Source organism: Parasteatoda tepidariorum, chromosome 6 (assembly GCF_982258835.1).
Source record: "Parasteatoda tepidariorum strain Cologne lab strain chromosome 6, Ptep-v5.0, whole genome shotgun sequence".
Classification (NCBI taxonomy): Eukaryota; Metazoa; Arthropoda; class Arachnida; order Araneae; family Theridiidae; genus Parasteatoda; species Parasteatoda tepidariorum.
Genome location: NC_141760.1, coordinates 37,964,645 through 37,991,230, shown reverse-complemented (window position 1 = coordinate 37,991,230; position 26,586 = coordinate 37,964,645). Strand labels below are relative to the sequence as shown.

The 26,586-nt window shown below is 29.8% G+C and overlaps 1 protein-coding gene across 1 annotated transcript in view; it reads left to right on the top strand.

Moving 5' to 3' along the window:
* The first annotated feature begins 737 nt into the window (after positions 1–737).
* The window catches only part of LOC107444058 (putative sodium-dependent multivitamin transporter), a 37,029-nt gene continuing 11,180 nt past the window's right edge, over positions 738–26,586 (top strand). Inside the window, exons 1-9 of the mRNA XM_016058121.4 lie at positions 738–1,789; positions 8,003–8,068; positions 9,769–9,888; positions 12,107–12,261; positions 14,041–14,181; positions 18,865–18,997; positions 22,919–23,126; positions 24,313–24,467; positions 25,266–25,504. Coding sequence (XP_015913607.1) covers positions 1,409–1,789; positions 8,003–8,068; positions 9,769–9,888; positions 12,107–12,261; positions 14,041–14,181; positions 18,865–18,997; positions 22,919–23,126; positions 24,313–24,467; positions 25,266–25,504 — 1,598 coding nt within the window. The 5' untranslated portion in view covers positions 738–1,408. The remainder of the gene's footprint in view (positions 1,790–8,002; positions 8,069–9,768; positions 9,889–12,106; positions 12,262–14,040; positions 14,182–18,864; positions 18,998–22,918; positions 23,127–24,312; positions 24,468–25,265; positions 25,505–26,586) is intronic.

The window sequence follows — 26,586 nt, the reverse complement described above, 5'->3', positions numbered from 1 at the left end:
GGTTTTCATGGTTTCACTCTCCTCTTAACGCAAACCAACAAAAAGTTATCCACCAAGACAAGTTTGTCTAAATATTTGATCCAGGAGTTCCCTTTATGGGTTGAGTTCAAAATTACAAGGCCATGGAGTCATGCATACCATTACATGGTATCATAAATAAATAAATAAAATAAATAAATAAAATAAATAAATAAGATAAATAAATAAAATAAATAAATAAAATAAATAAACAAATAAAGTAAATAAACAAATAAAATAAATGAATAAAATTAAATAAATAAAGTAAAATAAATAAAATTAAATTAAATTTGACAAAATAATTGAGCTTCGCATTTTATTAAAGTTTTTTTTTTTAAATTGATAATAGAAGATATTTTTTAAAAAATCTTCAACATTTGGTAAATATAATAAATATTATTAAATTTTACTTTATTTTAACAATATTTTATCTTCTAATAATCACGCGAAATTATGGAACTAAAAATAAAATAGAATAGAGTTTATCATATCATTGATAATCATTACATAAGCTTCCTACGACCTGCATTACGAGTTTAATATAACTTCCATCCCAGTTTAGAAAACAAATACACGAACAAAAATAGATAATATAAGAAGAAAATTTATTACTGGCGCCTCATAATTACAACTCCCTTATTTTACTCATCTTTCCCTCCCCTCACTACGAAATTCCGGCGTCTTTTACCTCAGGCGCATGTGCGGCACATTCAGTATTCGCTCCTTTTCCCGCCGTGGAATAGAGTCCGGAGGGTCTCTGATTGCGCAGGTAATCCATAAGTGGTACCCTGCTTAGCGTCGGTTTGTTATATAACCACTTCGATTGGGGGGAAATAAAACGTTTGCTTTCATAACATTGTATCAGACGATCTTCAGGTGTACAAGTTCTAGGATTTCGCAGATATATACTTCGACTAAATTGAAAACGATTCTATATTCCAAGTTTATTTTTTTCTAAGAAATATATCGCTTGCATATTCTGAAGTAAGTTCTGTCATAAATTGTTATTGTATTTCGGAAAATTTTACTAAAAAAATAATAAACATTTAGTTTAATTGTTTTTAGGAATTTATTTTTCCTTCAAAATGATGCAATATTACTTGTAATTACTCATTAGCCTTATTTTCGAACTATTGAGATTGTGTATTCGCATCAAGGTTGTAAAATTATTATATTTAAGTGCTGATTGTTTATTTATTTTTTTAAACTGAGACTTCAGTTGTAGTTTGTCACTTCGCTATTCGAAGAGAAAGTGTTGATTTAAACGCAGTATAATATTAGCAAAGAATTGCTTATTAAGGAAACATTACGTGAATAAAAAATTTTTGATTTTTGAATTAGTTCACTGAACTTGATTGTCTGAATTATTTTTAACGGGAACTGTAAAAACATGAATGAAACAATGTTATTGAGCAATACAACTCTAGCCAGCCAACAACAGCTTACTCTTGGCAACGTGGACTATTTTGTTATTGTTGTGATGTTGTTGATATCTTCGGGAATCGGACTGTATTTCCGATTTTCTGGAGGTAAACAAAAAACTACTCAGGAATTTTTTCTTGCTGGCCGGACAATGTCTGTATTTCCAGTTGCATTCTCTATAATGGCCAGTGGAAACTCAGCAATCACGTACCTTGGTGTACCATCTGATATGTATGTATATGGAACACATTTTGCCTTTATAATATTAGGAAACACAGCTGGTGCTCTTGCTGCTGGATTTTTGTTTCTGCCTGTGTTTTTTTGTACAAATGCAAGCACAACATACGAGGTAAGAATGCACTTTATTATTTTAAATTTTTAAATACGAGCAATTAAATTGTTCTTGTATGATAAAAAATATCCTGTGTAGTAAATTGAAACTTGCGTATGTGATTTTCTTTTTGAATCATACTAAATAAATTAAATTTAAGCTTCATTGAATTCATCTCAGATATTTTAATTAATTTATACTTGAATAGTTCTGAAAATAGATTTTATATTAAGAATGATTTAATTATAATTTTTTTTTTCTATTTTCTTAAACAGAACTTGCATCGAAGTTAACTTTCTTGAATTTCGTAAAATTATTTTTTTTTTTGCAATATATTTATTAAATTTTATTTTAAACTTTATTTGTTTAGTATTCTTTTTAGTAAATTAAATTGAATTCTTTGGAATCCATATTTATTCATTCAGATTTTATTAAATTATTCATAAATTAATATATTTATTTATTTAATATTGAAAGATTTCGCTGGATGCTTCGCTTCTTTTTTAACATTAGATTAATTATAATACTAGTTAAGACTATTTTTTGTTGATTTTTACCGCCGTATTTCCTTAAATAATTCGATAAGAAAAAAATTGGCAAATAAACCATTTTATTGAAATTTTAATCTGATTGTTCTGAAACATAGAAAATCAAAACGAATGTTAAATTTCAGTAGTCGAAGGCATAAAACTTGTTAAAAATAAAAATAAATTTATTTTAAGTAATTTTTTTCAAGTTAAAGGGAAAGAAAATACAAGAATTGTTGGTCTAGAAAATAACAAATAAGCGATTCAATGAATGAGTCAAAGAATTAACAAATTAAAAATATTAATAAAATATTACAAAAATCAACAAATCAGTGAGGGAATTAATATACTAGTAATCCAATATCTGACTGAAAAGTTTCATGATTGGAAATATAGTGAATCGCAAATAGACGGGTAAATGATTTGATAAATAGCAAATAAATAAGTGTGATATCATATCAACAATAAATTCTTAACCCAGGCAACTAATAAACAAATAAACGGAACCGCAGGGTAAGGAATTATGATCTGTTGACTTACTGCTTTTATGATTTGCTTATTCACTGATTTATTGATTTGTTGGCGATCTGATTGGTTTCTTCGTTTATTCTCTTTTCTTTGATTTGCTGATTTTCTGGTTTGTTTATTCTTTGAATTTTATTCCTTGATTAACAAATTTATTGATTCAAAACTTTATTGATAGAGAACATAAATTGTTTGACGATAAATTTATTCAGTAGCTTTAATTTTCTCCTTCTTATTAAATTCGCCGATTTCATTCATCAATTCCCTTAGTCAATCTTTTATTTATTGACTCATTAACTTTTGATTAGCCAAATCTTTGATCTGCTTATGCGTTCATTTATATTTTTGTTAATTTTTAATATTTTGTTAATTTGTTAATATTTTGTTCTGATCAATTCATTTACTCATTTATACCTTAGGTCATTCCTTGATAAATTTTTAATTTATTCTCTGACTCACTTTAAGCATTTGCCAAAATATCCATTCGATCATTAATTGATTCGTTAGCATGATCATGTGTTCATTAATTGATTCACTGATGCATCAAATTACAAATTATTTCATTCTGGGATTCTTTGATTATTGATTTTCTTCATTCCCTGATCCGTTCCTTAGACACATTTGTTTAATTCGAGTAACTACTCTCGCACGTGCAGAGTAATTAGTGAATATATCAGTTAAACGTGTAGAATCATTGACTCATTAACTATTTATTCATCGAATCGTTTATACTGTAGTCGTTTATCTATTCGTGAATCCACTAATTCACTAATTTATTGTTTACCTGATATATTCACTAATTCCTTGAGTAAACTTTTGAATTGATTCACTTATTCATTTCTTTACTCATTTTCCAATATATTAATTCGCTCATTAATTAATTCGTTGACATGGTCAAAAGTTCATTCATTTATTTAATAATTCATAGATTTACTAATAGTTTGCTTTTGTGATTTTCTGCTTATTGATTTTCTTCATTTATTGATTAGTTCCTTAGGCTCATTTGTTTAATTCGAGCAATTATTCTACGTGTAGAGTAATTAATTTCTCTTACACGTGTATAGCAAACTAAATGTCTTAGCAAATATCGAAATTAAAATTGTTATGAATTTTTTTTCCGATTATAAGAAACCATAATAATAATTTTGTATTTATAATCAGATGATGCGTTTGATGAAAAAGTTTTATGATTGTCCGTTTGGTAAGAAACAAAGAATAATTGATCAGTAAATGATTATCATTCGCCGCATTTAAAAAATTTAGGGGAATTTTCACAGTAATTAGGTACACATTTTTTTATAGAGTAACAGTAGGTGTAAAAAATTTGGGTTTAAATTTTAAGAGTGAAAGAGATGTAAACGTGTAAAGTTATTGACTCATTAACTATTGATTTGCCGAATCGTTTATATTCACACACACACTTTAAACTGTACCCATTTTTCACACGTGCGTTTAAAGTTTTGTTTATTTTCTTTAACTCACCTTTTGATCCACAGCTTTATTTTTCACATGCTCTTGTTATCCCTTTGAGCAAAACTTTTACTAAACTTATTTTTCATAGTTTTTAAATATTTTGTACTAGTTTAGGTGAAAATAAGTGAAAAATATTATATTTAGCATTTTAATGACTTATGGTTTTGAAATACAGCATGAAACGCCGACGAAAAGCACATTTAAATGAAAGAAAAACAGTTATTCATCTTTGTTTATTTCTAATTTACAAAATCAATTATTAGTAAATATTTGTATCTAAAGAGAAAAAAGTTTTTTTTTCGAACTACTCTTTTTTTGGATTACGTTTACGTTTGGATTTTGGATTTGGATTCGTACTAAGTACGAATTCAATTCAGATAATCTAAAATATTTTATATTTAAAAACACCAAAATAAAATTTTGTTTGTATTTGGAGCTCCAGAAAAAAATATATAAAATGGACACCGGTGTCCCATCTGCATCAAAGGGTTAAGCTATGTCCATTTATGTTCATTTTCTTAAACGTTCATTTAAGTTATATTCAAAAAATTAACGTTTACCGACGATAACTCTTAGAGAGAATATATGAACTTGGAAGTTTTTTTCTAAAAAACTAACGTTAGAAAACAAGAGAGAAAAAGAATTAGGACTCAGATCAGACTGATTTATTTTTAGATGAGGAAGAGACGCTGAAGTTCGAGAAGTAGAAAAAGATAAATTTTCACTACAAAAACAATTTCATTACTGTCTTCTTTTTTAAAATTATGAGAGTTTAAAGGGTTAAAAGAAGCATCCAATTATTTTCAAAACATTTAGCATTTTAAGGACAAAACCAATTTAAAAGTTTTAAATTGCTTCACTGTCTTTCGATATCTGACAATCTATTATATTATACAAAATATTAAAAAAAAACTTGAACATAAGTTAAAATTATAAGTTGAACGAAGTTGTGTTTATTTATCTCTTTTTATGAACACATTTCAAAATCTGAAAATGAGGTTATTTTTCTCATACAAGAAACAAATAAAAATAAAAATATGACCACCGAAGCCGACGTCTTCAGGGGGTACCGGCCCCGGTAGCCATTAAAAACAAAACCATTTCTATTTGAGGGAGAAGCAAAAGCTTAAAATATCTCCCTCAGTACCCCGATGGTTTTGCATAGAGGTCCAGGAAAAACAAGATACATTCAAAAGAATAAACAAATTACTAAAAGAAAATCAATAAAAATCATCAGAAAATTAAAAACTCACAGTCACAGGTCAAGAATCAACTTCAAAAGCAAGTGGAGGAAAAGAAAACACTCTGTGGGAATTAATCCGCTTATGAAATTCAAGACCTGTCTGAATTTCTGCTTATGAAATGCTTATGAAATCAAGACTGTTATTTTTCTCACTAATTAATGTTTCTTTAAATTTTTAAAAAATACTTGTTTTTTTAATAAAAAAAACCTGCAGTGGTGTTTTTCTTAATTTATTGGCTGTTAATTAGGGTGCATTGCGAAGTATTTAAGCCTCAGATAAATTTTATTTATTCTGATGATAGTTGGTTTTTCATTTACGAAGTAATGAAATTAATTCAATTGAGCTTGTATCTCACAGTTATATAAATAATTGCTTTTAGTTTTCTTTGAGAGTGGTTGTAGTTTCGCAAACGATGACAGTTACTCTTCATTTTTTTCCTTCTGAATGAGAAATTCTGGTCTCATATCTGTCTCCCAATTTATTTCCTCTTTAGGGAATAACTTATTCAAATTACAGGGGAAAAAATCAATTTTCTTTTTGCATGAGGCACGACGTTGTTGTTATTCAAATAAATCTGTTCATTTTATGATTGTGTTACGCAAGTTAACCTTTTAAAATTAATAAAAGGTACATTAATTCGTGAAAAATGAGCTTTTTTAAAATTTTCCATTCCAGGTATGACAAGTATTGCTTTGCATCTTTTCTTTTTTATTAAATAATTTTTTGTGACGTCAACTCGTTTTATTGCTTGCATTTATGAATAAGGTGAGTTGATAAATACCAATGGCACTTTTAGCCCGAAGTAACTGGGATTTTATAAATCAGAGAGAATAACGAAAATTCATAATTACCTTGATATTCGTGAAATTAAATGTTATGATTTTGTTTTACAAAATTGTATGTATTTTAGACATCAATAATTGTTTTTTTCTTTAACAATAAATACTTCTTTATCATGAAAAATACGCTCATTTAATTAAATTTGTACTTCGTGAAATCATTGCTTTACTTTTTTTTTCACGTAAGAGGGATTTTAGTTTAATTCTCCATAAAATCAATTCTCTTCATAGTTCCCACTATTATTTTCTGCAGTTACATTGTTTGGTTGCATAAAATCAGGTGAAGACATATTCGACTGAAATATTTTATCATCAAAAAAATGAAAATCATCTTAAAATCTATTTTAATAAATACTAATATGTATTTTTTTAACTTAATAGATAAATCAATCAATCACATAAAATTTTAATCAATTTTATTTATGTGATTGTTTGAGAAAAATGTCCAAGCTTCTATTTTATTAAATTTCCTTTAACTAAAGGCGTGTTTTGGTTCGCGATTTTTTGTCTTTAACTGACAATGAAGAGGTGTATAAAAAAGGCCAAAAAAATGCTTACGTAATAAATATGCTTACATAATATACGGTATTCAAAAGTTTTTTTTAACTGATTGGACTGCACGGTAATTTACCCTATATAAATAATCACATTACCAGGCATTTCCGTACATACTAAAAATATGAAATAATTAATTTTAAGATAACTGCTTATTAATTACAGTTTCTGTAAATACAATTACTGTAAATACAGTCATCAAAAAAATTACCGGTATTGTATAAAAACTTGTTAAGTACAATGACTTGTTATAGAACAGAATTAGCAAATTTTTGTCTTCCATCTCTTAAAATATTTTAACCTTGGATAAAACAAACAAGTCGAAAACTCTTTGTTCAAAGTCGAAAAAGGGGATTTCTTTTATTGATATTTCTATATTATTCACATTTTAAATAGTAATTTCAAGTTTTATATAAAGTAAAATATAATTAACTTCTTACAGAAATATACAACTTAATATATGCGAGAACTGTTAGATATCTAGAAGATATTAGATATATCTTCTTTTACAATTTAACAGATGTTAGAAAAAAATTCCTTTAAAAATTATGAACCTATATGATTTTAAGTTAAAAAGTTAGATTACTGCATTCCACCTTTTTCTACTTTACTATAATAAGATTTCATGAATTTTTTTTTCTTTAGATGATTCTGCATAACTTATAATTTAATCCGATATTATAACCTGATGTTTATACAGTAATAAGTCAAACTTGCAAAGGAGGAATAACTACCTTGCAAATCACAATTAAAAATAACGAAATATTTCGAAATATAAATACAGAAACAACAGTTTGACTATACTTTTCTACATATTTGCATATTGATTTAACGTTTCAAATAAACTGTACAAAAATTCACATGCATTTTGAATCCTTGACTATCATATCCTAGGATTTCCATCCTTGTCAAGTCAAAATCGAAGTCAAAAGCCAGTTTTGACGAAACACTTGACATGTCAAAAACCAATTTTACCCGAAAACAAAAAATAAAAGAATAATGCTAAATGCTTTCTTCTCAGAATTCTAATTTACAATGTTTTCTTTAATACTTATATTTTATTTTCAGTATCTGGAGAAACGATTTGGAAGAGTATTAAGGATTATATGCTCGTTAAGCTTTTCTATTCAAGCAGTAAGTGGTTTTTCCTTTACAATTTTACGATTGCATCTATAAATGATAACTATGTTAGTTATAATTTTTTCTAATTAAAATTTTTAAAATTTAATCCCTAAAAATATCCAAAGATATGTCATTAAATAATTTTTGCTCTAATTATCAGATTTTCACAAACTGTTTATCTTAAATCTTCAAAAGATTGTCCCCCAAATATTTCAGCTATAGCTAGTGACAACTGTTAAGTAAGTTACAAAAACAGACGCGGAAACTTTCTTATGGTGAATAAACATACCTTTTTCTCAACGGATGTTTGATTGTTAAAATCCGGATCAAAATCCGTAATTCGGAAAATATGAACCCAACAAGGAGGACTGAAGGAGAACTGTAGAAAGTTTAGGAACATTATGGTTATTTCAATTACCGCAAATTTTGCAGTGAACCATATTTTCAATATTGCAATCTTATTGAAATCTGTCGAATAAAAGGTATATTTATTCATAGAAAATGCAATTTTGTGCTTTATTCTGTATTAAAATTTATAGTTAGGTTAGAACTGATCCAATTCCATATTTGAAATCATTTTTAGCAACCATCTTGATTTACCTCTTAGTTCGTGAAAGTTTGATCATTAGAACAAAAGTTATTTTGTTCAGTTTCTTAGAAAAAATTTTTTATTTCATTTTATTTTGCGCTCTGTGCAGGTTATACGTAATTAAAGTACAACTAATCAGAGCTTATTTTACCCATTATTTTATAATACAGTAATGTAATAGACATATAAACACAAGCAAGTCTTTATGGTAGGTCTAACTGTCGAATTAACTAGGTATTCCGTATATAAAAACATTTTATTGCAGAATATTATATTTTTATAAATGAATCCAATATAGTTTTAATTTAAAATTACAGGAAAAAAATAAATCATTAAAAAATTTTATTTATAAAATTTATATCTTGATTTGCTAATTTAAAAAAAAAAAAAATAAGAAAGAAGCAAAATCCGTGTTTAAATTTAGGTACGCTTCAAACATTTCTTAGACAAAATTTCTCATTCAATAAGCAAAGGATTTTAGTTTTGAAAAATATTTTCAGTTATTAAAGGTGGTACTTTTTTTCTCTCTTTTTTAAAAAAAACATTTTTTGTATGCCTATGTCATAAACAATCAAAATAATAAAATAATGCATGCCCTTTTAATGTTTCAAATATATATATATATATATATATATATATATATATATATATATATATATATATATATATATATATATATATATATATATATATATATATATATATATATATATATATATATATATATATATATATATATATATATATATATATATATATATATATATATATATATATATATATATATATATATATATATATATATATACGTGCAGGAAATAGAACAGCAGACACCCCTAAATAACCTTTGATTCAAAGACTAAGCATACTAAAAAAATTATGTTTTTTCAGAGAAATTAATTTTTGTTACTGATTTCTTTATTCAAAGTACATTTAAGGTTTGGCTTTCGAGCAATATTAAGTCGAATTATTAAGTCAAAAGTTATTCAGGGAGTTTGCTTTTTTATTTTGCTCACTGTACATGTTAAAGCAATTCATTTAATTTACCAAAAGATGATTAGTAAGATTTAAAAGCGAATTTTTACGCTGCAAAGCTAATTTTTTTTAAAAAATATCATTTCAGATTTTATATATTGCCGTTGTTTTATATGCTCCTGCCCTAGCCTTAAGTGCTGTTACTAGTCTTTCAATATGGACATCTGTTATTTCTGTTGGAGTCGTATGCACATTTTATTGTACCCTGGTGAGTCAAAAATTTAATAGAATCTTCATAATCTTTCAAAATAAAATTTAAAAATAAAGTATACAGCAAATTGATATTTAAGCAAGGAAGGAACAACGATGATGAAATTTTCTTTTATAACCGGCGCCGAACAACCGTACCAATTCTGTGTCTACGACTATTAATGTTCAACTCTGTAGCCTTGCAGTTTTAAACTCAGCCAGAAGACTAAAGAACTTCTCCTGTGTCTAGCATTGGGACAAACTGACCTTCATTGAGGACGTTTTGAAGAAACTAATCCGAATTAGCTTTACATGGAGAGGAAAACCGCGTAAACCTTCTACAGTTAACCCTAAAACAATGGGATTCTAACCCATGACCCGTCTACCACTGAATATATTTTACTTCACCGTAGTCTGTCCGAGTCGGGAGCAGAATTCGTATCAATCAACCACACCTGGGATTCGAACCCCGATCAAGGAATGTAGAGAAAAGAAGAAGTCCAGCTGTTCGAATATGAAACTAAAGCGGGGAATCGCTCGGTTCGGTACGCAATACCAGAAATACAACTTACAGAGTGAGAAACATACTCAGATTTAGCAAAGCGTCATTTAAACTAAGATCCAGTGCATGCGCATAGTAAGCAAAGTGACAGTCAGGAGGTACAGTTTGTCTACGGTCAGAACTCCCCCCGCCACAAAGTCAGAGGTCGCCTGCTTCTATGGAAGCAAGAATTGCTCATTTAAGGGAGGGTAGCTTCTCTTCACCCTAGGCCTAATACAACAGACCGAAGAAAAATATCCAATTTCTCTTGTTGATCCGAGCCAAGACCTGTCCGCAACAGTGACCCCGCAACCCTACTTGAAAGAGTTATACCTCGTTATAGCCATCTCCACGGGTCTAGACGAATGGCTAGGAGTGTTCTTACCTTAGACAAACTATACATCACCAGTGAACCGGTGGTTAGACAACTCTACAAGCTACATGGTCGTTGGTTGGGTAGGCTGCTTCTCGCCAACGCCATTTTATTCTTTTCTCTATGTCAAAATATGTTCGATAATATTAATGTATTCTCAAAGAAATATCTTAATTAATAGTACAGTACTGTTTATCAATATACAGAAAATGCAGAACAAACGGAGGATAAAAACAGAAAACTTTTCTCCCTCACCCTAATGTTTCTCCTATACCTGCAATGGTTAGGAGGAGAGGAGGGTGCAAACCTGTTTTAAGAAACTCTGCTGTTGTGCCCCCAAATGTTATTTTTTCCTTTATACCACACCTAACGTTGGGGGACTGGTTTACATTATGTCATTGAAAGCTAGACTTCTTTCCCTATGTATATTCGTTGCCCGGACACCACATTGAAAGATGAATGCTCTATCCTCTGAGCCACCACGCCTTCGATAATGAAATTTTATTTTGCGTTATATTTCATTTTGCGTTATATTTCATTTTATAACCGGCGTTGAACAGCGACTCAAGTCTGAGTTTACGACTACAAATGTTAAACTTGTAGTTTTGTAATTTTAAACCCAATCTAGAAGGCAAGTGAACTTCTGGATCAAGCTTTAGGCCAAACTAGTCTTCTTGGAGGACTCTATGATGGAATTAACTCGCATTTGCGTTGTTTGGAGAAGAAATGCACAAATACCTCTTACGGTTAACCAGACGGAAAGGGGATTCTAACCAATTATCCGTCTTGAACTGATGATATTTTACGTCAGCACTGTGGTTGGTGCAAACCGAGAGTAGAATTCGTATTAATCTGCCATCTTTGTGTTTCGTGCCTGGATAAGTCATTTTAAGGCACACCCTCTATCCCATGAGTCACAATGGCTCAAATAACGAATTTTGTTGAATCACTAGTGATAAAGGCGAGATAAAAAATTATAAAAATTTCGTTTGATACTTGTTCTATAATCGTTCGTTTGATAAGCTTGCTTGTTCTATAATCGCCTTTCAAGTCCTTTCTGTTTATTACAGCGATGTCTTCAATCTCCCATTCCCAACTTGCGATTTGCTACATTTCGATATCACTTTCCATTCTCCTGATTATGTTTAAGCATTTAGAGTTTTTCAATTTTAGTTTCGATTTAGAACCTATGGTCAGTGTGTCAATTTTAATATTAATTAGTCAATTTTAAGAGTGGTCAATACGGAACACCCTGTGTTCTTTTTGCGTATTATTTTCATGTTTAAAAATTGAACTCTTGAAAAAAAAACTCGTTTGTTTCAGGGTGGTATGAAAGCTGTTCTTTGGACGGATGTCTTCCAAGCTACTCTAATGTATGGTGGTATGATAATTATGGTAATTAAAGGTAGTTCTGATGTTGGAGGATTTCAAACTGTTATATCAAGATCAATTGAAGGCGGAAGGCTTCTTGTACCAGGGTATTACTATAAATTCTTTAGTAGTTAAAATAACTATTAAAATTTATTTATTATTTAGAGATTAAAATAATTTTTTCTTTTGCCGAAAAAGATTTAATGCCACATTTAACTTTTTTTTTCTCACTGGGGAACAATTTTTTCGTTGCATTTATACAGATATTTAAATTTGCCTAATATGGATGTAGTGATTTTAAATATGAAATTAGTTTTAATCTTAATGCTAAATATATTTTAAAATGACATTTTTCATCTATTTTTTTAAATTTTTTTTATGAAATTTAAAAGTTTAAGGACGTTATACGTTACAAGGGATGGTGTAAATGTTGCGACAAACTTCTTTGGGAATTATAAGACATCATTAGGATTAAAATTGCATAGACATTTATGACTGGAACTGTCGTCATACACGGCTAGGGGCTCTTCTCTATTATGATCTGTTCAGAAGCATACGAAGAAACAGTTAATAACAGGGAATCACCCCTAGTGACTTATGACGACATTTTCGAAAATAGGATCCTGTGATATGCCTAACTCTCCTAGACATTTGTCGTCGCAACATTTACGTGCTCCCCTGTTCTATATAACGTTCTTAGTTTTGTATATTTCTAAAAAGAAGAGACTAAGACTGTCATTAAAAATGAAATTTTTTGTCTAGAAGTCATATATAAAGCTTTTAAACATATCATATATAAAGCTTTATTCACGTTTTTTCGCTTTAGTCTACAGATCACAAATTATATCCTATTCTTTTTTTGATAAGGGTTATGACCCTGAGGTGCGTGAGTAATTTTCTCTATTTTTTTTTCTTCTTTTTGTCACTTAATTTTTAGTACGGATTGATTAGCTTAATTAGAGCACGTAAAGCTGTTTGAATTTCGTGTATAATATCTTATTCAGACTGCCGGGTCATTAACTCTAAACTGCTTTCCAATCATTTAACTCATTTATTCCAATTTGATTTTGTAAAAGGAAAATTCATTTGTCTCCAAAGTGTGCTCTTAATTGTTATCACAGAAGTTGACAATTTTGACACACGTTAGTTTTAAAAAAAATATTAAATCTCATTCAGCCGTTAAAAATCCTGATGCATCAAAGCAACTTCACAAATTGTTTAAAGAGCAATTTAGCTTGACAAAAATTCAATGCAGGCAATAAGATGCTCCATGACTTGTGCTGTCATCTAGTAAGGATTCTAGAAACTTATAAAATTTCCAAATGGCAACAATGTTTAAGAAAGTGTTAGTATACTTTTTTTTTTTTAATGGCGGGCACTTGGAGCTATTGTCCATTGGCCACAGAAAGTGCCAGAACTGCTAATTCTCTTTTCGTTACCCAGTGGGCACCTGTGGCGAAGCCACGGCGGTGGAACAGCGTCGCCCACGTCACACTACCACAACCCGTTTATAGGGCGGGTCACATTCACACATTCACACACAAAGGAGAAAGGACATAGAACACAGATAGAGGGAAAGAAACATCCATGCCTTGCCCGGGATTCGAACCCAGAACCTTTCTAATGCAAGGACAGTTCCCTGCCCCCTACACAGACTGGTCGGCTGTTAGTATACTTATATATCGCGTTTAACGAAAGTCTGGCTTATCACTATCAGTCCCAATTCTTTCCTTTATAAAAGTTAATTGTTTAAAAAATATTCATTTTGATAAAAATACTCTTTCGTTTGCCCAAGAGCTGCCATCTAATTTAATAAATTAACAATGCAATATCTTTTATAATATGTTTAGTTGTAATAAAAATTAAAATATTTTCTTGTTTTTTAGATTTTTCATTGACTTCACAACTCGGTACACATTCTTCAACATTTTCATTTATGGTTTTGTCACCACTTTGTCTGCATACGGGGCAAGCCAGATGCAAGTACAAAGGTTGCTCACAGTTAGCACATTAAAAAAGGCTCAATGGTAAGCAATATTTTAAAGATAATATAATTTTTGTTCTGCGAACAGTAAGCAGATAAAGGAACACCTTAATAATTTACGACCTAATTAATGAATTTTAAAGTACTAACAGGCGATTTTAATGGTTTGCAGGATGTATTTGTGCAGGCGATTTTTTTTGTTACAGAATCGAACACAGAAACCAATTTTTTCTGAATAAATGTGTATTTTTCTATACAGATTACGTACTTTGAAAGCAGAATGTGGGTGTTAATAGTAATCTAGAAAATTTGGTCTTGATAAGTTTAAGAGAGGAGAACGAATTTGTTCTAACTTTTTACATATGTTGTTATACCTTTGAAAATATTTAGGCGTATCAAAACATTTTAGCACACAATCATGAATTCGTTTTCCTAAAATATAGTAATGTCTCCTGCCGAGTAAAAAAAAAGATAATTAATAATTATTACTATTTTTATTATTTTGTTTACAAATGGTCAAACAAAATTTATTGTAAGGTATGCAAAAATACATCATTTTAGATTTAAAAAAATCAAAATGTTTAACGAATTTGCTGAATAGTTTCTGAGAAAAGTGGATTAGGCTTGTGTCACTTGTAATTTTAAATTACATAGTTTAAAATCAGGTACAACAATTATATCTTACTCTTCATTTTTTTCTTCTTAAAGTTGAAATTGATAATAAAATGTAAAATGTATCAATAATTTTTTTATTTGTCTTTGGAAAAATCATTTTAATCACTGTGCACAAGATTTTTTTAAAGACTTAAATTACTCTAGAGATGTGGCAAAGTATATAAAAAGTGAAATTAACATGCAAAGATAACTTTTTTTGAAACTTTAGTTATTTTTCGAATGTTATCCTACAGATTGCCCTCTTATTTTTAGTGGCAAGAATCGGAATCAATCGAAAAAAAATTCATGTTGATTCATAAAAATAAAAAATTTGGACCTGATTTCATAACTTAAATTTACGTCTGCACAAATTAATCTACATATTTTAGATCAATCTCTCGAAAAAATTATTCAGGTGTTACCTTTTTTTTAATTCCATGCAGTATACATCAACAAAATATGATTTAAGTAACTTTATTGTTTTTATTTTTTTAATTTTAAATAATGATATAAAATACTTCTATCAAAACTTAAACTTGAATCCTTTAGAATCGCACATCCTTTCGTAATAAACAACCACTATATAGTTTAGGGAAACTCCATTATATTAGATTGAAATTTAGTTATAGTTCTATCTTGTATCTTTACTACTAGATTTTTCTTTTTTTTTTTGCTTTTTTGTTTAAGAAAGCGTAAAAAAGAATAAAAATATATTATAAACCTCTTAAAGAATTCACTATTAGTATTGTTATGAAAAAAGTTTCTTTTTAATAAGTATTTATCTATCCATTAAAACTAACAAATGTGAAAAAGAATATTTTTAAAAGCACGTTTATCAAGAATATTTAAGAAAGGAAAGTAATCATAATTTTGAAATGCCTGTGAGATAAATAATAGGGCGCATCACTGTCGGTAATCGTAGCAACATTTTTCGGTGGTGATATAAGCTCATCACGAAAGGGAGGTACGTTTTATATTTTTATGTGTGACCAATGTTTTCCTTTTGAAAAACGCGGCTTTTTATAACTTTTTTAATATTATTTTCTTCAATTAAATTTGTGTGTGCTAGTTTTTCATAGCAAAAAAAAAAAAGAAGAACTCAGGTACTAAAGTTGATAGGAATGTAATCGATCCAAATCAAATGTGTATTATTACCCAGCATGGAACTCCAGCAGAAGTTTAAACACCCTAGCTTGGCTGAAAAAGGTGGACATTTTTATTGGTGTTAGTAATAAATTTTATTTGACGTTAAATTTTTAAACATTTCCTGTTGAAGTTGATATCTTCTGCTACTTGGAAATTGATAGAAATACTCATTAGAATGTTGATAGAAATGATAAATTCTACCTATGAAAAGATTAAAATTTGTATTGTTTCAGAACTCCTATTAAGATTTAATCACTCTCATTAGTCGGAACATGGTTACAGTTTTGATTGCCAGAAATCTAAAAAAATTATGTACTAACTAAAAAATTACTAAACTTAAAAATCTCCCTAGGTATTTTAAAAGTTTACAAGTTGAAGTAAAAGCAAACGCTAACTTAAATATAAAACTTAAACAGTTATCTGGTATTTTAAGTTTAAATATGCTTATTTTTGTTCATTTAAAAAGTAATTTAATTTCAAAGCATTTACTTTAAACTGGAAACTCGCTTTAAACTTGGTGTTTCAAATCATAGATTTTCTATTTTCTTGAGATTTTAAAAATCTTTTTTCTACTATCTCCATCAAGGGATTTAGATGTGATCCTTAACGAACAGTGCGGAAAGAAATGGGCCACCCAGAATAACTCTTGATCTAATGATCCGATCTTCACATTCTTGGACTAATCGTATAACGGGCTGGCCCTAAATGTGCTATTTAATTAGGGGAAATCGAATTTTGAAAAAGTCGTATATTTAAAATTCGATTTCTCAGTATTTTTATAACTTAATACAGTCTGCACTAATTAATTAGCATATTTATGTCACCTGCTCGAAACATTAAGATTAAGTCATAGAAATTGGAGATCCAATCATTAGATCAAAATTTATACGAGATTTACTGGGTTTTTTTTCCTCGTTTTGTATACACTTTTTTCATTTTATTTTTGATAATGATTCTAAAAATATATTGTAAGGGTTGCAACTATAATGCATGCTGCCTAGTGGTTTGTCCAAGTACAGTAAATTTTTATTATTAAATTTTTTTCATCATTTTTGTTAAGATTTTTGAGCAGTGGGCTCAACTTTTTAGGTTGTACTCTCACCTCAAAAAAAAATTTTTTTTTTCAAATTACGTTCTGTTTTTAAGTTACAATACAATTGGTAGGGTAATCATGCTTTGTTTATTATAAAAATTCTAACTTGTTCAATATAATGATTCTAACTTGTACATTATAAAAATTCTAAACATTTTTCAGAGAATCAATAAATCATTGTGAAACTGTGCAAAACTCTAAAGTAGAATACATAGAAAAAAATATTGACTGCTAAATGTTCAATTTTAAAAAAAATAGGACATTAAAATATGCACTGAGGTGACAAAATCCTGGGATAGCGATATTCATATATTCATTAAGTAGTAAAATCGTAAGTAAAATAAAATGTATGTATGGTTAGTGCACTGGCAGTACTTTTGTATTAAAGTTATTCGTATGAGAATGTTTCTGATGTAATTATAACAGCAAGATGAGAATTAAGACTTTGAGCGTAGATTGGTAGTTGAAGCTAGACTCATGGGACATTCCATTTCAGAAATTAAGAGGGAATTCAATATTCCTAGATCTGCAATGCCAAGAATACCTTATTTCAAGCATAAACTCCCACTGTGGATTACATAGATTAACAGACAGCTTGCGCTCAATGACAGAGATCGCCGATGTGAGCATAAAATTGTCGTTGCTAGCAGACAAGTAACATTAAGTGAAATAACAGCAAACATCAATGCAGCATTACGTGAAATTGCAAATCAGTTAGATCAATGCGGCAAAATTTGTCTGTAATAGGATATGGCTGCAGAAGACCGACTCCAGTGCCTTTTCTAACAGTACGGCATCACATCCAGCTCCTCCCCTGGGCTTGTGACCATATTGGTTAAATCCAAGTCGACTAAAAACTATAGCTTGGTCAAATGAGTCAGGATATCAGCTGGTCAGTGCTGATGGGAGACTTTGAGTGTGGCGCAGACCCCAAGAAGCCATTACCCCAAGTGGTCGACAAAGCATTATGCAATCTGGTGGTGGTTTTATAACGGTGTGTGCTGATTTGTTATGACATGGATTGGCCCCTATGGTTCGATTTCACCGATCAGTGACGAGAAATTGTTATGTTCACCCACTTAGAGACCACTTACTGCCCTTAATGGACTTCATGTACCAAAACAACAATCGAATTTTTATGGATGACAGTGCACCATGTCACTGGACTTTAGTTGTTCACGACTGCTTTGAAGAACAATCTGGACAATTCCAGCGAATGATTTGGTCACCTAGATGAGTCCCATTGAACATTGTAGGATATAATCGATAGGTCAGTTCGTGCACAAAATCCTGCACCCACAGCACTTTCACAATTATGAACATCTATTGAGTCTGCATGGCTGAATATTCCTGCAAGAGACTTCCAACTACTTGTTGCAAGAGACTTTCAACTACTTGTCCAATTACTTGACTTCCATCTACTTGTTGACATACCAAATCAAGTTGCTGCGCCATAGAGCTAACGGAGGCCCAATACGATATTAAGTGGTGTTCCATTACTTTTTTACCCTCAGTGTATAATGCTTTTTTCTCAAATTATGTCATTAGTTTAATGATTTCAGCTAAAAAACTGAAACTGGTATCCTTTACTAATTTCCGTTTTATGCAATCATTGTTTTATGAGGTAATTAGTGTGTTATGCCAAGAGGAGTTTGTTTTAATTCTGTAGATGAGGGATTTAAATTATTATAAATGTTGATTATGCAAGAAATAACGTAGGAACCTACGTTTTCTTCTGTTAAGGAGTTCTGGTAAGGAGTTTTTGATAAGGAGTTTTTGGTTTGGTTAAGTGTACCAATATCTCCAGATTTTTAAAGTCATTTTGTGTTTTAGGGCCTTATTTGCAAGTCTCCCTTGTACTTTCGTCTTTCATATTGTTAACTGTTTCACAGGCCTTGTTTTGTATGCTTATTTTTATCACTGTGATCCACAAGCTGCGGATAATAAAATTACCAAACCTGATCAGGTCAGTTTTTTTTATATATTTTGAAATAAATAAATCTTAACCCTTTGCGGTCGTATGTTTATACTACCAAAGCTTTTTTTTTTATCATAACACTCTATATTCAGCACTACCGCAATGAAATATGTTGATTCTATTTTGATCATTCAACTAAGGCAATAGACTTTTGGAATAACTGCGAAATAATATTTTACAAATTGTCTTTAAAAGTAATACCGTTTTTCCTTTCTAATTTTTTCTCTCATTAGTCTGAATATTTTGTTTACACAGCAAAAATTAATTCATTATGACAACTATATAAAAATTTATTTACGACCGAAAAGGGTTAAACTAAAACAGTTATTCTTCCCTGTTCTTTTGTTTTATCCGTATTTAAGTAATAATCACGATTATATGTCATTTTAAAGTAATGCTTTTTAATTGCTATTGAATTTTTGTATTCTAAAATATTTTTGATAAACAATTAGTTTAAATAATTATTTTTGCTCAATCTGGCTATAAGTGTCCAGACATCCACCTAAAGATGTGGAAGAAACAGCTTGGTATGGGGATGCTTCTCCTTGGGTCCTTGGATTCCTGTGGTTAGGAGCAAGAATTGTGAGATGTATTTTGATAATCCGAACAGTGCTGCTCCTCCACTTCTATCCCAATATTTCTGGAAAGGCCATTTCTCTTCCAGCAGGATAAATACTCCATTCACGCATCGAGTCTTGCACATCCATGATTTGACGGAATGAGTGTTCAACCACTGTAGAAGCTATCTTTGAGCCCCGATCTAAGTCAAGCAAAACACTTTTATGTCGAATTATAGAACCCAGACAATCTGAATCGACCATCCTCACTGCGAGCACTCACATTAGCTGTGATGAATGGCTGGAAAATAATTCCTATCAAAAACTAGCGGAAAATCTCGTCAGACATGACATCTATCAAAAACTGGTTGAAAATCTCGTCAGACATGTCATCTATCAAAAACTGGGAGAAAATCTCGTCAGACATGTCATCTATCAAAAACTGGTAGAAAAGCTCGTTAGACATGTCATCTATCAAAAACTGGTAGAAAATCTCGTCAGACATGTCATCTATCAAAAACTGGGAGAAAATCTCGTCAGACATGTCATCTATCAAAAGCTGGTAGAAAATCTCGTCAGACATGTCATCTATCAAAAGCTGGTAGAAAATCTCGTCAGACATGTCATCTATCAAAAGCTGGTAGAAAATCTCGTCAGACATGTCATCTATCAAAAACTGGGAGAAAATCTCGTCATACATGTCATCAATAAAAACTGGTGGGATATCTCGTCAAACATGTGCAGACTGTCATTGGTGCAGAAAGAGAACTACATTAACATATGCCTTGGCACTCACCGAGCCCTTATAGCTGGATACTTTTGGCCAGATAGTATCTTCAGTCCTGCTTTAAGTGAATTTTCTCTGGTCCTGTTTGAATTGAATTTTCTCTTTTCCTGGTTAAGGCCATCTGGGGTATTTCCACTCTTTCTGTAAAAATTCAAGTTTTTGAGAAATTAGGAAAAATCCACTCTTAATTTTTATAAATATTTAACCATATTTTTCAGAGAAATAATTTTAAAATAAATTTTAAAAAATTTTAAAAATAATTAATAAATTTTAAAAATTTTAAAATAATGTTGAGGGAAGCGTTTAAAGGAAAACAAGTGAACAGTCCATTTTCCACTTTAAAGTGTAGATATATATATTGAAAAATTTGAGATTAAGTGTTTTGTGAAGGCTGATTATTTTTTCAAAGTGTTTCTTATGAACGGTTTTAAACTTCTATGTCTTATCTCGCGCAATCAAATAGGTTTTAGTGCCCTTCCTCCGTGGTGGTTCAAGTTGCAATAGCTTTTCTGTTTCGTTCCTTATATATTAATTTTTCACTATTAATGTGTGTATTTTATTTATTACATGCATCAAGGTTGGGTATAATGAAACTACTTGTATATTCAAATATTTTATTCAATAAATGTTCAGAAAAATTAAACATAATTATAAAAAAGCAACATTTTCAAAAATATAAAAAAATTCAGATATCCAAAGCTGAAATTTTTTTAAGGCTCTAGATCAGTGTTTCCCAAACTTATGACTTTTGTGTACCCTTACTACATTTTTCGTGACGCTGTGTACCACTAAAAAAAATAATAAATGTATTTTTTTTAAATATCTTTCTTTTTCATTTTTGGTACAAAATTTTTAGATCCCAACCGTATTCTATGTTAGGAATAAAAATTATATTTTATAAAAATAATCAAAATAAGTAGAATTTATTACAAACTTTTACTATAAAAAAATTGCACAAAAGTTAAAAATCACGACTGGCTGTTGACACCACTAATTATTAACTGTCAACTCTGCAAAAAATAACCTGTAGAAAAATACATAATCGTAAATTTTCATGGCTAACTTTGTTTTTAAATAAAAGTTTTTGAAATTTTCGTTTATTGCAAGTCGCATAAGAACGTGTACCCCCGCTAAACTGTTCCCGTACCCCTGGGGGTACGCGTACCACACTTTGGGAAACACTGCTCTAGATAATAAGTTAATGCTTTACTCCGGCTCCTACATTTTTCATTATAGATTTATGCTCAGTTTTGGATTTCGGGTTTTAATTTAAAGTTTTTATAATAAAAAAGAACATTTAAAGAATTATTTCAGAATCATCAGCCCACACAGAGAATATAAATTTAAGCTAATTCGCATGTCAGTCTTAAAAAAAATATTGAATCTAATAAATATTCTTTAACATTTGATCGTATATGTTTATAAAAGTATTTTAATACCGAAAATAGTCTTTCCACAACAACTTGACTTACCGGAAATACCGTTACAAGTACCTGTTGGATATAATTTAATTGGAGGAGCCCAGAAGCATAATACTATTTAGTGCTCCAGCTGCAGGGGAAAAAACAGTTCCTGAGCTCCAAAGCTCCTTTTTAATATTTTTTAGAGTTTAGTTTTGAAAGATGCGTAACATTTCTGTATATTTTATAACAATTCAAATACGAAAAAAATACAGCAAAACCTGCGTTAAATATTTTAAACAAATCGTAAATGCTAAGAAAGATTGAACAAAATTCAAACATTATTTAGACTTTCGCATTCAATATTATTAAAAACTAAGCAGAAACTAGCTTGTATTAAATATTTCGAATTCCGAAATTTCCAAACTGATCTTTTGTTTTTCAGTTGCATCTTTTCTAGCGATTAAGACTTGCCAAACTTACATGTAAGCTAATTGTGATGCATTTTTCGCAAATCTAAAAGTTTTGTAACAACGTATCACAAGTTTTAAATTCCTGTAATTGTCTACATTTTTACGGCATTCCGTTTATGTACAAAGTGTTTCCACTATTGTTTGGGACCATCCTGTTAACTTTGAATGGCTTCAGTTATACTTAAAGTGTCCAGCAGCAGTAAATTGATCATGTAATATTTAGTAAGGCTCTTTTAAGCACCAAATAATTTTAACTCTGAGGAAGAACAAAGAGTACAAAGACTTTAGTGATCGGAGGAAGTTTAATGATCGAAAATAAAGATATTTTACGATAACTATCTGTTTTCTAATTTTTCGAAGAACATTTTGTCTTGTTACACGCAAGAAGACGCAAAAAGTTAAGCGGTTTTAATGTCATTTTCATAGCATTAATGTCCATAAGGTGTCTCTTCACACTAAGTCGATATTGCTTTACAACTTTCTACATCAATTTTCCTCCCCTTCTCCCATTTTTGAAAAAAAAAATACTTATTCCTTAGTTTTCCTTAAGACGGCGCTTGAAAGTCGAAGTAACGCATATCCACATGATTCTACATGTACGCCACCATTATAGTTATAGATGGAGCCATTTGAAAGTTAAGAGGATGGCTTATTGTGAGTTAAGTAAATATTATATTTAAATTTTCTTTCAGCTGTTGCCTTATTTTTCGATGATATCTTTGGGACAATATCCTGGAGTAGCTGGGTTGTGTATTTGTGGCATGTTAAGCGCTGCTTTAAGCACAATGTCTTCAATGGTAAACTCCCTGTCCACTGTAACTGTTGAGGATTTCATGAAACCTGTTTGTGCCATGAAAGGATTAGGTGAAGAACGAACTGCATTTGTCGCTAAAATGATAAGTTAGTGAGTCTTATTTCTGTTTTTGAAATTATTAAAAAAAATTACTTCATTTAAGCATAGTAAACAAAAGTATTGAAGTTATTTCCATCTTTGTCTTGAAATAAAATAAAAAACCCTTTTCAATGATAAATTATGTACTGTGTTACTATCTCACACACCTTTCGAGCCATAACTTGAACATCGCATTATATATATAAATATATTCTTAGCACTTTAAGTTTCTGCCGCTCCGTTTAGGGTCCAATTCGTCCCCAGATTCAATTTTTTTTCTACATGCATAGTACGCCAGTTTCAGAAACTTCCAATCTTCGTAAGCCACAGAAAAAAGTATCACGCGCATAAAGCCACAGAAACACGTCCGCAACAGACGCACGCGAGAACGTGACTGAAGCCAATTTGCACTTTTTTATGTTCGTGTATCAATTGGTTAACATAGTGACAATACAATACGTTAAAAATAATTACAAACAGGATGTATATAAAAAAATCTCGTAAATAAAAACCCATCACATGAATGGTTAAATATAAAAGTATTGTATATAAACTCGTGCAAAACATGTAATTATTAAAAAACTACAGTGCGTCTAATAATTTGACCAGGGGGTGACCAGTCCAACTTGCCACAAGACTATCCCCCCCCCCCAAAACGAACAAAAGGCATTGTAAGGAGTGTTTCAAAGGAACACCTGCTACTAACTGATGGTCAAGATGACTCACCTAGAATATATATATATATATAATATATAGAATCTGTATTACTACTCCGTAATTAAGTTTTTATTTCTATAATAATACAAAATTCTTTTAAATGAATACTTAACGAACAGCTAACTATTCAACTCAACTTAAATTACTACTAATTAAAGTGTTGCTAATGGATATAGAAATATTGGAGTTTAGGGAGTCATATTAGAGAAATATATAGAGAGAGAGATATTCTTTTTCGTAAATTGTAAGAGCTGTAGCAATTATTATTCAACTCAATTTAAAATATCATTCGCCTAATAAACTGAGTAAATTAACATGTTAAATGTAATTAAAAAATTTTATTAATTGGAGAAAATAATTTCAAAAATTTAAATTCTAATTATTTCCTTCATTTCTACATACTCATTTCTTTCTACTTAATACTCTATTGATTTCCTGCATATTATATCTATCTAATTTATGTTGTTATATTTACAGCTCTGTGTTACGGAACCATTGGCCTTCTTCTTACATATATCGTGGCTAGCTTTGGAAATGTACTGCAGGCCTCTACTATAGTCTACGGACTTGTAGCTGGCCCTACACTAGGCGTTTTCCTATTAGGTGTTTTAACAGCAAGAACCAATGAAAAGGTTTTATTTATTGATATTTATGCAAATATAAAAACGAACTAGCAAAGTCAATAAGAAAACTCAAAATCAGTTTAATTATCATTAGAAATATCTTATATCAAGATTATATAGCAATCGAGCAAGTTTTAATGTTTTTAATCCGTTTTTCTCGATAATGATTCGTCAAATATTGTACCGCTTTTGATTTCTACCTACTTAAATGAAAACTTACGACTTGTAATTTATAGGAATTTTGAAATTTTTTATTAAGGTTGGTGAACAACGGAATATTTCAACTATTGAGGTTGAAGAAAGAAATGTTGCACGGTCAGCAACTTTTTACCAAGTAATTACCTCACGTACTAAAAGTTTTTTTAAGTGACTATTAACCAGGTGATTAAATATTCATCTACTGTACTCGTAATTGCAATTAATATGCTACTGACATCTAAATTTCATCTTTCTAAAATTGCAATTAAGCCACCATTTACCTACTGATCTAATCTTTATATATTAAAAGGGCTATTAAAACATATCTTATTAGCAATTGGTTACATCATTATCAAATAATAAATTCCAATCCTTGTTATTGTGTTAATTTTCGTCGACATTATTCAAGAAATATAAGTTAGAACGTTTTTAAATAAATCGGTCTTTACAGTTGTTTGAAAAGTTAATCATTCAAATTTGCCTAACATATTATCGTTAACAAAAAAAGAAAAAATTATTTTGATACTATAACATTGGTATAAATTTTATTTCTTCATTATTAAAAAATAAAATGCTCTATTCATTGCTATCATTGTTTCTTTGATTTAGGGGGCGATTATTGGATTGCTGTGTTCTATTTCTGTGACAGCTTGGATAAGTTTCGGTAGTGCTTCTACAAATATCGCTCATCCTAAGTTACCTGTTTCTACCGATGGATGTTTTGCCAATCAAAGTTTCATGTCAAATATCACGCCAAGTGTGCCTAAAGAATATTCCAGCTTAGAATCCTTTTCTACAATGCCTACTTTTATGCCAGTGACTTCTTCTGTAGAAGAAGATTCTCAAGAGTAAGTATTTGACGTAAATTGTGAACGTTTACGTTAGTTACAATCTTTGAAGTTGTGTTTTGAACATAGCCTAAATTTTGCATTTAAGAAAATAAACAAAGAAACGCTAGTTTTAAAAAAATTACTTTCGCTAAAAATGCATGTTTAAAAAAATAGACATAGCTTTTAAAGATGTACAGCTCGCAAAAAAAAAAAAAAAAATCACAATGTTAAAAAGTTGTATATTTAAAATTTGCTTTCTCGAGAGCTTTGGCTAGCGTTTCGTATTTTGTCATGTAACAAAAAAAATTTTTTAAATGATGTGAAAAATTTTTTACTTTATATTTCAAAATTATTTGACTCTTAATAAAAAATAATAAAAAAAAGATAAATATTTACTGAAAGTTATTTTTTGCATGGAATTATAAAAATTACAAGCAAAAGAACGATTTCCTTAACAAAGAACGTACAGGTGTTCAAAACACATCAATAAAGTCAGAAACATTTAGAAGTTTGTATTTTGCCAGACAGCAATAAGTTTGTATTTTGCCAGCAGCCTTAATAATTTATGGTTTCAAAATTTTGAAGAGCAATGACGCCACATTCATTGTGTTTTAAAAGATATAATTTTCTAACAAATGCTATTAACAGTGTTTAAAAAAAGTGGTACGCGTCTTTTTAAATAGTAACTTGAATGAATAAAACATTTGGGAGAATTATTTAACACTGAATAGGTATATTTTATGCTATGTCCAGTTTTATTGATGGAACATAGTGACCGTCTATTTTTTGAAAACACACTAAAGTTATGGTCATAGCTTTAAATAAGCATCTATGTCTAATGTTTTGAAATGCAAATATTAAGCTATATTAATCTCGCACGTTTTTTTAAAGCTATATTCAATTATGCAAATGTGCATTTCAAGCTATGTTCATTTTCTAGAAACTGTATTTTGAGCTTTATCAAAAATTATAAGTTAATTATCGAAATGCTGTTTAAATTATATTTATGCTGTGCAAGTTTCTGTTTATTTTTAAAAAGAAAATTTTTTTTTAAAAAAAAACTTAATACATCTTAACGATTAATCGAACAGAATTAAATA